At 39.3% G+C, this 14,481-nt stretch overlaps 1 protein-coding gene across 12 annotated transcripts in view; it reads left to right on the top strand.

Moving 5' to 3' along the window:
• MAST2 (microtubule associated serine/threonine kinase 2) overlaps nt 1–14,481 on the top strand; it is a 391,471-nt gene that overhangs the window by 247,288 nt on the left and 129,702 nt on the right. Inside the window, exon 1 of one of the 12 annotated variants that reach the window (XM_048862160.2) lies at nt 719–808. The exons of the other annotated variants lie outside the window; for them this stretch is intronic. Coding sequence (XP_048718117.2) covers nt 735–808 — 74 coding nt within the window. The 5' untranslated portion in view covers nt 719–734. Of the gene's footprint in view, nt 1–718; nt 809–14,481 lie in introns of those variants that run through there. 12 annotated transcript variants of the gene reach the window in all.

Raw genomic sequence — 14,481 nt, 5'->3', positions numbered from 1 at the left:
TAGTATCTTCAAAGAAAAAAATTCACATTTCCGCATGAAAACAAGATATGAAATGAAACTACTCTGTTTACATATCATTCACTTCCTATTGCAACCAAATAAAAATTATGAACTGTACTTCTTGAATTTGAACTTGATAAGTTTATATTTTGTTGGTGTTTAAATCCACTTTTAATCTTTAAATTAAAGAAGGAAATGTGATTTTTAAAAACAACCACCACCACCCTGTGCCTCATTTATGACTTTGAGATTAAAAGCATATAAGTTAAAAACAGGTTAGGCAAGAAACTGCACTCTGCACATAGACAGCTTAAACACTCTGTATCTTGTTATTGAAGAACAAGAATACAGCCCCAGTTATGGTTTTGCTTGCAATTCTTTGACTGTAATTGGATGAATATGAGGAGATCTGGGTACAAAGAATTTGTTTTGTGTGTAAAACAGACTCCAGATTTAAAGTGGTGTTTTATTAGGAAGGGAATAAACATCTCTTTTTTTTTTTACTGCCACCTTTAGTAAAGAGAGAGAGGCGGGCATGGATGGAATCAATAGAAAACAGTGTCACTGACACCCGCAGCAATATGCCTGCCTGCCTGCCTTGCATTAATGGAACAGCTTGCAAGGTCTATAGGGAATTTGCATCGGCTCTGTCACTGGTATTTATTTGGTTTCTTATTTATTGCTAGTGGCTTGAATGTGCTGTATTTTCCCAGCAATGAAAGCTTTTAAAGATCATGTCTGACTCCTTCTGGACAGTGCTGTCCAATTTCTCTCTGTCTGCCACCAGCATGCTGAGACGATCCAAAAGGTAATTGGAGGATTTTGCAAGTAAATCTTACAATATTTTTCTGAGCTGTTTGATTAATATTGTTTTGGCTTTTTTAAGGATCACAGCTGATGTACCGGAAATATGTTTTGGTATGTAGGCTTTGTTAATGGGGTTTAGTAACAGCACACCCTGCAAAGATTATATTGTATAACCTACTGTTAATTATTTTATTGCGGAATGTTTTATTACAGATTTATTATTCCTTACTTTCTCGTTAGATAGTGCATGACCAGGGGTGTGTACCCACCAAATATTTGGTTACTAGATATAAGTATGAGAGTATAAGCTTCATCAGTATTCAAGGTATTCGTACGGTGTGGCAGTGATAGAAGCTGAAAAAGCCAGTGTTACAAATTATTTTGACTTTTAGTGCTTAACTTAAAGAGAAAAGTATAACCTTGAACTTCAAGCTTTCATTGAAATCTGCAGTAGCATTTGTCATAGGAGAGACTTAAATATGTTAGTTAATGGACTCAATCTTTTAACTCATATTTTTCTTTGGATTTTAAATTAAGCACATCTATGTGTGAGAACTGGTAGAGGGTGTCAGCCCTAATGCTAAATTGACAAACTGCAGAGTTTGTCTCAGTATCGGGAAGTAATATTTTTCTTATCAAAGTGGTATTGCTCATAACCTGTTCTGCAGAGCAGAAACATAAATAGCTTCAAAAATTGTGTGGGAGAAAAGCAAGACAGAGTTCCAATAATAATTTCTGATGTTATATATATACCGCTTCTTGGTATATTGTTAACCCTGACTAAACCACTATGTTAGGGTCTATGAGTAGGCCTTCCACAGTAGGTGTTGTTGCATAGTGTGTAACAGTGGATATGTCAGCAAAGTGCTTTGCCAATGAAGTTCAAAAACTATATAGAGAGCTCATTTATAATCTTTGTCTTGCTTCTAAAGTGGGTTTCATGCAAAGAAGGTCAAAGAGATACTTATACCACTGATTTTTGTATTGCTAAAAGTCAACTCTGTAAAGGCCTACATCAATGGGTGACGGAAGAAGTGTCGTTTCTCATCCTAAATGCATCTCTCTCTCTGTCTACTTGCCTCTCAGAGCCCAGCAGGAGAGTGAGTTTGTGTGGGGAGGGGCAGAGGGTGAGAAATAGCCCAGCAGGAGAGTGGGTTTATAGTGCGGGGGGGAGAGTGGGTTTAGAGTGGGTAATAGCCCAGCAGGAGAGTGAGTTTGTGTGGGGGGGGGCAGAGGGCGAGAGAACCTGGATTTGTACTGGAAATGGCCCAACTTGATGATCACTTTAGATAAGCTGTTACCAGCAGGAGAGTGAGTTTGTGTGTGTATGGGGGTGGGGGGTGAGAAAACCTGGATTTGTGCTGGGAATGGCCCACCTTGATTATCATGCACATTGTAGGGAGAGTGGTCACTTTGGATAAGCTATTACCAGCAGGAGAGTGAGTTTGTGTGTGTGGTTTTTGGAGGGGGGTGAGGGAGTGAGAGAACCTGGATTTGTGCAGGAAATGGCCCACCTTGATTATCATACACATTGTGAAGAGAGTGGTCACTTTGGATGGGCTATTACCAGCAGGAGACTGAGTTTGTGTGTGCGGGGGGGAGGGTGACAAAACCTGGATTTGTGCTGGAAATGGCCCAACTTGATGATCACTTTAGATAAGCTATTACCAGCAGGACAGTGGGGCAGGAGGAGGTATTGTTTCATGGTCTCTGTGTATATAATGTCTTCTGCAGTTTCCACGGTATGCATCCGATGAAGTGAGCTGTAGCTCACGAAAGCTCATGCTCAAATAAACTGGTTAGTCTCTAAGGTGCCACAAGTACTCCTTTCCTTCCAGTTCTATGATTCTATGGCAGCTCAGAGTCCTTAGGCGAACAATAGGCAATCATCGAGACTTTGAAGTAGACCCATTTCCTAAGCATCACCAGTATTTAGCTACATGGATTACCATAAGGCAATTGCCTGTTTTCCACCATTCGCAGGTGATTTGCTATACATTTCAAAGAGAGATCAATATAGTGATATCACTATATTTACAAAAAGAAAAGGAGTACTTGTGGCACCTTAGAGACTAACTTCATGCATCCGATGAAGTGAGCTGTAGCTCACGAAAGCTCATGCTCAAATAAATTGGTTAGTCTCTAAGGTGCCACAAGTACTCCTTTTCTTTTTGCGAATTTACAGACTAACACGGCTGTTACTCTGAAACCTAACAAATTTATATGAGCATAAGCTTTCGTGAGCTACAGCTCACTTCATTTAAATGTTAAGATCTCCTTTTGAGCTCTGAATTAACAGAATACAGCATGGACAGGAGCAATTTGATTATATTTTTAACCTCTAACAATATATTTGTAAACACACAAAACCATAAACATTATCTACCAGTATGTCCCTAAAGGTTGAATTTGGGTCATTTATCCTGCAAGATGTTTAACCTTTTCTGGCTGTGTGTCACAGTGTTTCAAATTTTAAATTTAGTCTTAAGATCTGAAAGTTGAATAGTTACTAATAAGTTTTCAAATGCAATATTTTCTCAGAAAATTTCAGTTCAAACAAAAATTTGTGATAGTAGATATTTATTAATATTTAAGTCCAAAGGGAGTTTTATAGTGTATAAATGGATTTCTATATCTATGGCACATATGTGTGGAGACAGAGATTACTTTTTTTCCATTTAACTATATAATATTATGTGATACAGGAGAGCCAGGGAGCAGTGGGAGAGTGCTAGAGGGGAAATATCTAAGCTCAAGGCTAATTAAGGTGTGGTTCCCTGTAGACTAGGGAAGGTGGCTGCAGGTTAATTGGAGCACCTGCAGTCAATTAAGGCCCTGTTAGGAACCTAATAAAACCCCCTGCTTCAGGAAGATGGAGGAAGGGGAGAGGACTGGAGCTTGGAAGTGTGATGTGAGACTTGGAAAATCAGAGAATTGAAGTATGGGGGACCCTGCCCAGTAGGGGAGAGAGACTCCCTTTCCCAGCATTTAAGGACTGCAGGTACCTCACCCAAGGGGGAAGAGGGTAAGAACCTGCAGGGGTTGAGAGGGGCTGTGGCTCAGAGTGAGAAGCAAACCCAGACCCCTCCCTGCTTCCCTCCTTTACCACCTTCCTGGGCCACTAGCGGGGCCATCGATGCCCCAAAAACAGGGGCAAAGGGTGGCATCTTAGCTCCCTGCCAAGAAAAGCGCAGGACCCACCAGACTAACATTGGCCATCTTGTTACAATCAGTAGTTAGATTTTCCAAAATGAGCAACTGGCTGCTTCAGGCTTCATAGCATATTGACAAGCTGCATCAAGTCATGACTGTCTCCAGTCATCATTTGATATCAAGTACTTCAGCATGTGTGACAAATTTTGCTTGGAACATCACCTTTTTCCTTTCTGTTGGTGTCTTGCCAGACTTTTAGAGTAATTTCTTATGGGAGAAGGAAAGGAAGCTTGAATTTGTGTTGTGTGGATTATAATACATTGGCTACCTCAAGTGACATAATTTTTATATTTCAGAGGAACAGCCGTGTTAGTCTGTATTCGCAAAAAGAAAAGGAGTACTTGTGGCACCTTAGAGACTAACCAATTTATTTGAGCATGAGCTTTCGTGAGCCACAGCTCATATTGTGATTCTCACTAAGGCCTTGATCCTACAAACACACAGATAATTTTACTCAGGGTGAGTATCCCCCACTGGCTTCAGTATATACATTTAATGTATACTACATAGGGCTGCAGCTTTATCATGATGTGGAAAAAGTCATGGATACCATGTTTTTTCCGTTTGTCTGTGACTTCCTGCAGGAAGGTTCTAGGTAGGTCACTGGCCTGGGGAGGTGGGTGTTGGAGATCAAGCCTTCCCCACGTTCACCCTGATGTGGGTCACTCAAATTTGGCCCAGCTGTCCTGTTCTCTCTCCCTCATGATGGAGGGGCAGCAGAGCCAAATATGAGCAGCGCTGCGACCCCATGTGCTAGATCTCAATGTCCAGAGCAGGCAGCCAGGCCCTGCCCTGCAGGACACAGGAGCCAATGCTGCTTGTGATAAAGTTGAGTACAGGATGGGATCACTCTTCACCCCTGGGCCTAGCCCTGGTGGTACAGGTGTCCTGCCTGTGGCCACGGTTATGTGAAGTGGGTTGGCTCTCAATCCCCAGGCCCAGCCTCGTGGCACAGGAGCTGCCCATGACCAGGGTGAGTGCGAGATGAGCTTGGTCTCCAGCCAGCCCTCTCCTTCTGTGGCCCAGATTAGAGCAGGGGTGCCAGGTTGGAGGGTGCAGCTGTGGGTGGTTGGTGCCCCCTCATTTGTCAGGGCATTTTTCATCAAAAATCACAGAGCCATCACCAAACTTGTGATTTTTACTAAATTTACCAAGACTGCTTTGTGCTTTTTTTGATAAAAAGTGCCTTGACAAATCTGCAGGCCTAATAATACATAAATACACACACACACAAAGACTTCAGTTGGATCTCTTGTGATAATTAGCCCTGCAAATTTACTCTGATTGTAAGCTCAACTGTAAAAACTGTGAGGAGGCTTATAAAGTGTCACAGTAACTGAAAACAATAAATGTTGATGGGAAAAGGTGCAAAATGGCAACAGAGACTGAATTAGTCCAAACAAAAAGGCTTCCTGATATGATTCAAGGATTGTGTTAAGATCATGTCTGGTAATTTAAAGAAGTATGGGAGTGGAAATTAAGGGACCAAAATTGGTGTGTTGGAAAATTAGACCTAACTGGGGAACAAAATAATGAGGGGATGGGAAATTTGGGGGGAAATATGGATAGATGGAAGTGAGTGCAACAGTTGCTGACTGAAAGGGGAAGAAGCTTCACCATCATGGCTGCCACGCCACCATCTCCTGGGATTCAACATGATGTCATTGTGCCTTCTTTGTCCTAACCCTCAGAGGTGTCCAGCAGTGAGGTCGTAAGTGAGAGTCAACACCAGAGACAGAAGCTGCATTTTCTCCCTTTGCTGTTATTTACTCTTCCTTCTTGTGAGTGTCTTGTTTGGTCTTCTGGGAAATGGGATCAGACTTTAACAACAACAGCAATAACAAGTCAGCTAACTTCGTGCTTTTTCCCAAAAAGGACAGTTATTACCACATTTAATACCATCTAACAGACTGTCAGATGGGATTTTTTCTTTCTAAAGACACTCTACAAGGGAAAAGGAACAAGGGATGTTAAAATGAAAATCTTACTTAATTTAAATTTCAAATGCTTTAACTGTTTTTCATTCTTTTCTGTATCTTTAATAAAAGGTTACAAGAATTTTAGTAGTGTGTTTGCCATCGTACTAAGCAGACAGAGGTCTCTATGTACCAAACCCCAACTTTGTTTAAAGCTGTTTAATGTTGGACAGTGACAGGATTGTGTGAATGCCTTTGGCTCTTTGGCCCATATATTCCATCAAAATTAATACAATAGATTACTCACAAAAGTAAAGTTAAATACATACCTAAGTGTTTGCTGGATCAAGGCTTCAGTATTTAGCAGTTACTTGTGTGTGAGTGTTCTCAGAATCATGGCCTTTGTAGCCTTGGAGAACACAGCTGCAATTTTATTAATTTCCATAAATATAAAACTAAACTTTGTTCCCCTTTCAAAATGTCACGTTTAGCACATTTTCTTCAAGAAAGTTGTTCCTTTTAAAATTCTAATAGCATTTCTATATCATGAAGGAAGAGAAAATTCTGCCATATCAAACATAGGCAAACATTAATAGAAACTTGTCAGAAGTTTCTTCTGATTTTTCAGTTAATAGAAGAACATACTATAACATGCTGTGCAATTCTTTTAGGCTTGCAACAACTTGTATGTTCTTAACCCTGTACTTTTCCATCCTATATTTCCCCTTGGTTTTCTGCCAAGACTGACTTACTGTTGGTAATTAAGCTATCATCATATTGCAGACTACTTTACTATTGTGCCTTCTGATGCATACCCAAAATGTTACTGAGGGCTTCCTTCCCTTTCAGGCTTTCCTACGTTAGGAGGCAAATGCTCTGAAGAGTTACTCCCTTTCCTTGCCACAGTATGGTTAGATGAACTCACTTGTCCTGCTGGTACAATTCCCAGTACAGCTGAGATACCTTAAAAGCAAACTGTCTGTTCGTTCAGTCATAGAAGCTGAATATTTTTTTCTTGAGCATATTCCCAAAGGGGTAGAGAATGTGAAGAACAAACTGTAAATGTACATGTACTTGCCTCTTTGGAAAAGAAAATGATAAACATAAATCAGTTTCACCTGCCAAAGGCAGTATTATATAAGAGAGAGTGTATATATTTATACGTATAAATAATTATGATTGAAAAGATTAAACATGAAATTATGAGAATTTCTTGCTTAAAAGGTCATTTGGATCCTTATTCGGTAACCAACTGTATTGATAAATTACCGCTTTAAAAAGTATTATGGGGAAGGTAAAGCAAATCAATTCTGACATATTTGAATTCATTACATTTTAAAAGTTCTTTGCTATCCAGCAGCTTCTGGTTTGATTTATCTTTAATTCACACTCAAAATTTGCTGCGTGTTTCATTTAAATTTTTGTTTAAATTGGTGCAAAAGGCTGTGTGGACACATGTATTTTTATTTTTGAGTGACTTGTTTCAGGTTAGTTTAAGCCCGAATCTAATTGCATTTGAGTTTGTCTACACAAAAAAATTGCACTGCTTTAATCTAGGGTGTGAATTTAATTTGATTTAATTGAACTGGTGCAAACCCTTCTGTGAACACTCTTAAACCAAAATAGCTGTATTTTTTTGACTTAGGCTTGTCTACACTTGAGTCTATGTCTACATTAGAAACTTCAAAGTGCTGCCGTGGCAGCGCTTTGAAGTGTGAATGTGGAGACCCAGCGCTCCTGATAATCCACCTCCGTGAAGGGAATAGCTCCGATTGCTGGGAGCGTGGCTTCCAGCACTTGGAGCCTGTCCACACTAGCGCTTTAAAGCACTCAGACTTGCTGCGGTCAGGGGGGTTATTTTTCACACCCCTGAGCCAGCACGTTAGAGCGCTATAAAATGTAAGTGTAGAGAAGCCCTAAATTGCTGCAGCACTTCAGTGAAACTACTGCTTTTGCCAGTGGGAGGGGTTCTCCTATTAGCATAGGTACTCCACTTCCCCAGGGGGTGGTAGTGCTGTCTACACTGGGCTTAGCACAGTTTAACTGCGTTGCTCAGAGGGGATGAATTTTTCACCCCTGAGCAGCATAGTTTTACCACCCTAGTTTCCTAGTGTAGACCAGGTTTTAGAGAGACAGAGTGGGTGAGGTAAGATCTTTTATTGGACCAGCTTCTGCTGGTGAGAGAGACAAGCTTTCAATCAAAACAGAGTTCTTCAGGTCTGGGAAATGTACTCCGTGTCACAGCTAAACAATAAGTAGTTAACACGCCTCAAGGGACCACTCCAGGTGAAGTGGGCAGTTAAAACCTCTCCAGTCATAGGGGAAAAGGAGGGAAGGGGCACAGCTTTGTGGGGTGTTAGCGTTAGTGGATTTATGGATTACTACAGCAATGTGTCTATTCAATTTGTACTTTTTAGTGTCTAGCAAAGTTATGAATTGAAGCTCCCAGGCTCATCTTTTGAAGGTGTTTTGCAGGTTTCCTTTGAGGAGGACTGAGAGGTCAGATATGGAGTGATCACTTTGTGAAATGTGTTCTGTGCGAGTTCATTCAACAGCATCACGATTGTCTCATTTTCACCCATATAGCAGTTGTTGGAGCATTTAGCTCATTTGATGAGATGCGCCACATGTTGTGATAGGCATGTGTAGGACTCATGAAAGGTGTGTTGTGGGCGGTGTTGATCATTTTAGCAGTGGAGATATGTCTACAGCTTTTGCATCTCTTGTTCTGGCAGGGTCTGATGCTACTTTGGGTTGGTGTGTCCTGGTCTGTGGAGAGCTTGCTTCTGATGACGAGCTTGAAGAGGTTGGAGGGTTGTTTGAAGGCCAGAAGGGCGCATTCAGGAAAGATTTCTTCTATTCAGTTAGTGTATGTTGATTGGGAACAGGTGTGTATGGAATGAAGAAAAATGTTGTTTGATACTAAGAGAGAACATATGCTTTTGCTGTTGCTTAAAAATGTGAAATTTAGAGCATGTACTTATGTTCTCATTATTATTATTTATTAAAGTCAAAGCTGTGGTGGCTTTACAACACACACTTCCTTGGCCAAATGAATAAAATACTGTACATCAATGTCTCCTCTGTGATGGAAAGGATAGAGAAGATCTCAAAGTGCGAAGCTTTTGCTAATATTCAGGTCCATTCTTTAAGCCTATATAAAGTCTAATTTAACACAGTGTTAAATGGCGTCAGTTTGGCACTTCTAAAGGGAGCGGAAATACAAGCATCAGATCTCAGTTTGACTTAGTTTGGGCAGTGTTTCAATTTTGCAGCAGGACAAATACACTAATAAGTGTTTGGGAGAAAGTAAAATTCTGTCCAATCTGCTAGAAGAGTATTTGATTTGAAAATAAGATTTTTTTTTTTGTACTGTATGAAAAAGTATAACAGGCATTTCAGTCACGACTGTTCACTAATTAACAATTCTGTTCTTTTGTGCACTTAGGAATGAGGTGAAGGGATAATGCATGAGTTCCAGTGAGCCTTCAGTAGAATCCCCTATTGTGGGATTTTGCACTGCAGTGCAAAAATAGTGAAAGAAATCAGGATATTATGAATAAATGAAGGATTATGTTAATGGGGACTCACTTATCCAGGTTCTACTGTAGTTTATCTCTGTACCCCCCCCCCCAAAAAAAAAAAAAAAAGATGTGATAAGCAGTAGGCTCAAGAAGAAAGTCTGTTCCCCTCTCATGCATTTGTGATTCTCATTTTTATTGGCAGCTGAGCACTTGCATTGACAAGTGACTGTACATCTTAGGGCAAAATGTTTTATATAAGGCATAGGGGTTATTTAAGGAATTGGGAGAGACCACACATGATATGACTTCTTACATCATATATTATATATCTGTAGGCAGACACATTTTTAATTTTCAGTCATTAGTCAGTTTCTGAACCTTTAGGAACACAACCATTGCTTCAGGGAAGCAATCCCTAACTTTTTCAAGCTGTCATTTTTCCAGACTTCAAATCATTCTTTTCTGAATGCTTTCCAGTTTTTCAGCATACTTTTTGGAAATGGACACCGAATTTTAGTCATAGTCTCACTAATGCTGTATAAAGAGGTAGGTCTACCTCCCTACTGTTACGTGATATTCCTCAGTTTATGCATCCAAGGATTGTGTTCGCCCTCTTGTTTACAGCATTGTAGTGGGAGCTCATGTTCAGCTGATTATCTACTATTGTAATGTGATGGTTTTATATTTTCATCCTGATTACTTAAAAAAAATTGTATAGCATTGGGCCAAGAATAGATCCCTGTGAGACTCCAGTAGAAACAACCCTATTCCTCATTTACAATTGAATTTTGAGATGTATCAGTTAACCAGTTTTTAATCTATTTAATATCAACTACATTGACTTTATATAGCACTAACTTTTTTATCAGAATTTCATACGGGATTAAGTTGAATGCCATATAGAAATATACATATCTTTAGGGTGACCATACATCTTGTTTTGGCTGGGACAGTTCCTTTTTTAAGCCGTCCTGACTTTTTTGGCAAAAGTGGCATTTGTCCCATTTGCTATTGCCAACTGATCAATTTGGCAAGAGCAAATGGGACAAATGCCCCTTACGTCAGAAAAGTGGGGTGGGGAAGGCAGGGCTCAAGCAAGGAGCAATGCCAACCTCACCTGGGGAGGGCAGGGCTTGGGTGAGCAGCTTGGGGGGTGGGGGGGAGCGCGGGGGAAACTCAGGCAGCTCCGGGGGTGGGGAGAAACACAGATACATGCTCGGGCTGGCCCTGCACCGTGTCCTGTTTTCCCTTTGGTAAATATGGTCACCCTACATATCTTATGTAAACACAATTACCTTTAGCAACCAAATTTGTAATCTCCTCATCAGAAAAATATCAGGTTTGTTTGACAAGGCCTGTTTTCCATAAAACAGGGTTGATTGGTATTAATTATGCCACCATTTTTAAATCTTTACTGATCACATTTCATATCCACCTTTCCATGATTTTGCCCAGGACCAGTGTCAAGCTAACGGGCCTATACGTACCCAGCTCATCCCATATACACTTTTTAAATATTGGCACAACATTTGCCTTTTTCCCGTCCTCTGGAACTTCCTCCAGTGTTCCACATTTTAAAAAAAATCTGTATTAATGGGTCAGAGAACTCTACAGTTAATTGTTTTAATACAGGTTATCTGGTCCTGCCAATTTAAAAATTGCATCTTCAATAGTTGAATAGTTCAATAGTATAACATCTTCCCTGGCTAACGATGAAATAGAAAATATTTTTTTCTCACCATAAGATATGAATATATCATGTTGCTTCTTTCCAAATACAGAACAAAAATCTGTATTGACTACTGCTGCCTTTTTACCATCCTTTACCTAGTATTGGACCATAACTATTTTTAGGATTTCTTTTGTTCCTGATACATTTAAAGAATTTCTTCCTGTTGTTTTCAGTCCTACTGGCCATGGATTTTTTTGTTGAAACCTTTTAGTTTTCTTTCTCAGTTGTCTACATTTTCTAAATGCAGATTTGTACTATATCAACTTCCTCATTTTCCATTTGTTATATATTATTTTTAATTGCTACTTTCTCTTCCCTTCTTAAACTAGGATTGACTTTTGACCAAAGAAGACTTCTTATATGATTTCAGAATTCTTATTTTGAGCATTGAATAAAGCATTGTTAAGCAACTCTCAATTATCATTCACATTTTTATATTTACATTTTTCTTTCTGCTCAAACTTGCTCATGATTGTTTTCAGCTTTGGGAAATTGGCTGTCTTAAAGTACCAAGTGTGTGTCTATATCTATATAGATCTCTATAATTACTGGTCAAGACTATAGTCTGTTTGCACATAACAAATAAAATTAAGTCATGATCACTTTCACCTAGGCAATCATCAATTTTTTGTTTGGTGACGATTCATCTTTGTCCATCAGAGTGAGGTCTAATATAGAACTACTAAGCTGGTTGCAGTACTTCTTGTTTTAGAAAGTTTTGTATACAATTTTTACAAATGCCAAGGGTGTTTTATTAGTGGCTGTGTGAGACCACCATATGGTGTCCCTGAGATTGAAATCCTCTAATAAAACACATCGTATTGAAGTTTTCCTTACTTAGTTCACTTCAGGTTAATTATGCAATCTTTTTATTTTAGATGGCTAATTTGATTTTGCTTGTAAATCTGTAGCCAGGGCATGCCCAGAATCCTCATTAACGGAATATTTTTCATCACTCCAATATCTTTTTCATTTCTTTCTGTTTGTCATTGTTGTTCACTTCTCAAACGAAAGGTTGTTTTTGGCCTCCCTTTATAAACTAGTAGGCTCAAATAATTTAATATTTGCTATTTGATAGTGTTGATTGTGCCATTTTGTGTATCTTTGTACCTGGTTTTATGCCTGCGTCATTGCTGCTCTCCGAATGTTCCTTGTAACAATTAAGCTCTTGTGGGTCAGCATTTGTGACTTTTTGAGCCATCTCCTCTCTTATCATATTCCTTTTCAGTTTGTTGTTCAACCAGCATTGATTTGGAAGTATCTTTAGTCTTTCTGTTGCAGAGATATTGAGACGGCCCAGAACAAGTGTTGGACAATATGTACCCTCTCAGTCTCTGTTTTGGATTAAAATAGCATTCATTTCTCACCTTTGTCTTGATTTGGCAACAGGCAGTACTATTTCGCACATGGTAAATGGAGATAGGCAAGGCTTGGAGCACAGCCTGTTCTGAATCTAAAACAACTTATTCTTGAAATGAAGGTGGAAATATTTACTTTCTACTCACTGAGCCTTCCAGTTTTGCTGGACTCAGTTATTTTCCTAGTGTGTCCATTAGAGAATTCTCCAACCCTGCCTTAGCATCCCTAAATGTTACTTATATTTTGTTTTGTAACCGAAGTAGTTTACTTTCATTTGCATATGTAGAATGTAATTAGCACTGAATTATTTGCAATACTTCTGTATAAACATTACAAAAATGTCTTTTGTAATATTTGTATGACAATGTCTAACTGTTTTCTTATGAGACTATGTACCTTTCTCACTGATGCTGTCTTTGGAAGCAACTTGTGCAGGTAAAGAAGTGTTGCTATGATAGTAATTATACTGAGGTTATACTGGTAACTAGGAGTCAGCAAACAGTAGCCATTTTGGATCAGAATACCATGTGCAATCTTACCTAATAGATTTTAAGTAAAAAAGTAAAATAAAATTATACCATTACAAATATAAGTAAACTAAAAGGCTATAGTTTTCAGAGTAGCAGTCATGTTAGTCTGTATCTGCAAAAATAAAAGGAGCACTTGTGGCACCTTAGAGACTTACAAATTTATTTGAGCATAAGCTTTTGTGAGCTACAGCTCACTTCATGCATCTGATGAAGTGAGCTGTAGCTCATGAAAGCTTGTGCTCAGATAAATTGGTTAGTCTATAAGGTGCCACAAGTGCTCCGTTTCTTTTTTAAAAGGCTATAGTGTTGTCATTTCCAGGAACTGCTAAAATGGCTGTTATATTTTGCTTAGAATTTGTGACCTGGTCAGCTTCAATAAATCGTTCGTGTTGAAGATGTACAAAATTAAAAAGGGAGAAGTTGGAACTAGCTCTGGCTGCCTTTCTAAAAATGTAGGTGAGTTCAGTGCTAGGCTGTAGGGGAAATGGGGAAGAGCAGAAGATAAAGAAACAAGGGAATAAATGAGCTGCACGCCTAGAAAGAGGAGGAATAAAGTATACTGACTGAAAGTAAGGAATGATAACATATGGGAAAACTTGGAGGGAGGGTTGAAAATAAAGCACAAAAGAGGATCATAGTACCTACGTGGGGGAAAAGAATACAAAATTCACTTTAAGGGGAGGAGTATGTGGGGCAAAAATTACTGGAGACAGTAAAACACCAACTGGTGTGGGGATGGGGGGAAAAGGAGAGAATATGCAATGGTGCCCCAGTTTGGGGTTTTGAAAATATGTTCAAGTGTGTCTGTGTATTTAGCTTTACTCTGGAGTAAGCTCAAAATGTCTGGGAGGCGCTTAACATGAAGAGCAGTGTGGAATGTTGATAGTAACAAAGGGAGTTTGGATGGTGAAGTGGGCTGGATGTTGTGGGGATTAGTTGGTTATGAGAGCACATTGCTCTGGAAGAGGATTTTCGGTAGAGTGGTGGAGTTGTATATATTGAAGAACATATTTTTTCTTCACAGAACAACTCAGTAATCTTATTTGAGTAACCTGTATACACCCATTCTCCGATTTCCCCATATGTCTGCCATTAGAATGTAAGCTCTTTGGGGCCTATGTCTGCACAGTGCTTAGCACTGCTGGGTCTTTACTGTAATATAACATGTTGTAAAGTGCTTTGGAATTCATTAAGTATGAAGTAAGATTAATAAAAAAAAGTTAATTTCTGTTCTGACTTGTCCATTTGCAAAGTGGCTGTGGAGAAAAATGACACTAACCTGATAAATAGCAGCAGCAGCAGAGATATGACTTCTGGCTACAACCATTTCCTCAATTAAGTATCCACCTCAGAGCCAAAATGAGGCTAATGAAATAGTAGCATTGTGAATCTAGGTAGCA

The sequence above is a fragment of the Caretta caretta genome, chromosome 8 (genome assembly GCF_965140235.1).
Source record: "Caretta caretta isolate rCarCar2 chromosome 8, rCarCar1.hap1, whole genome shotgun sequence".
In the NCBI taxonomy this organism is placed as follows: Eukaryota; Metazoa; Chordata; order Testudines; family Cheloniidae; genus Caretta; species Caretta caretta.
This window is presented reverse-complemented; position numbering and strand designations above follow the sequence as displayed.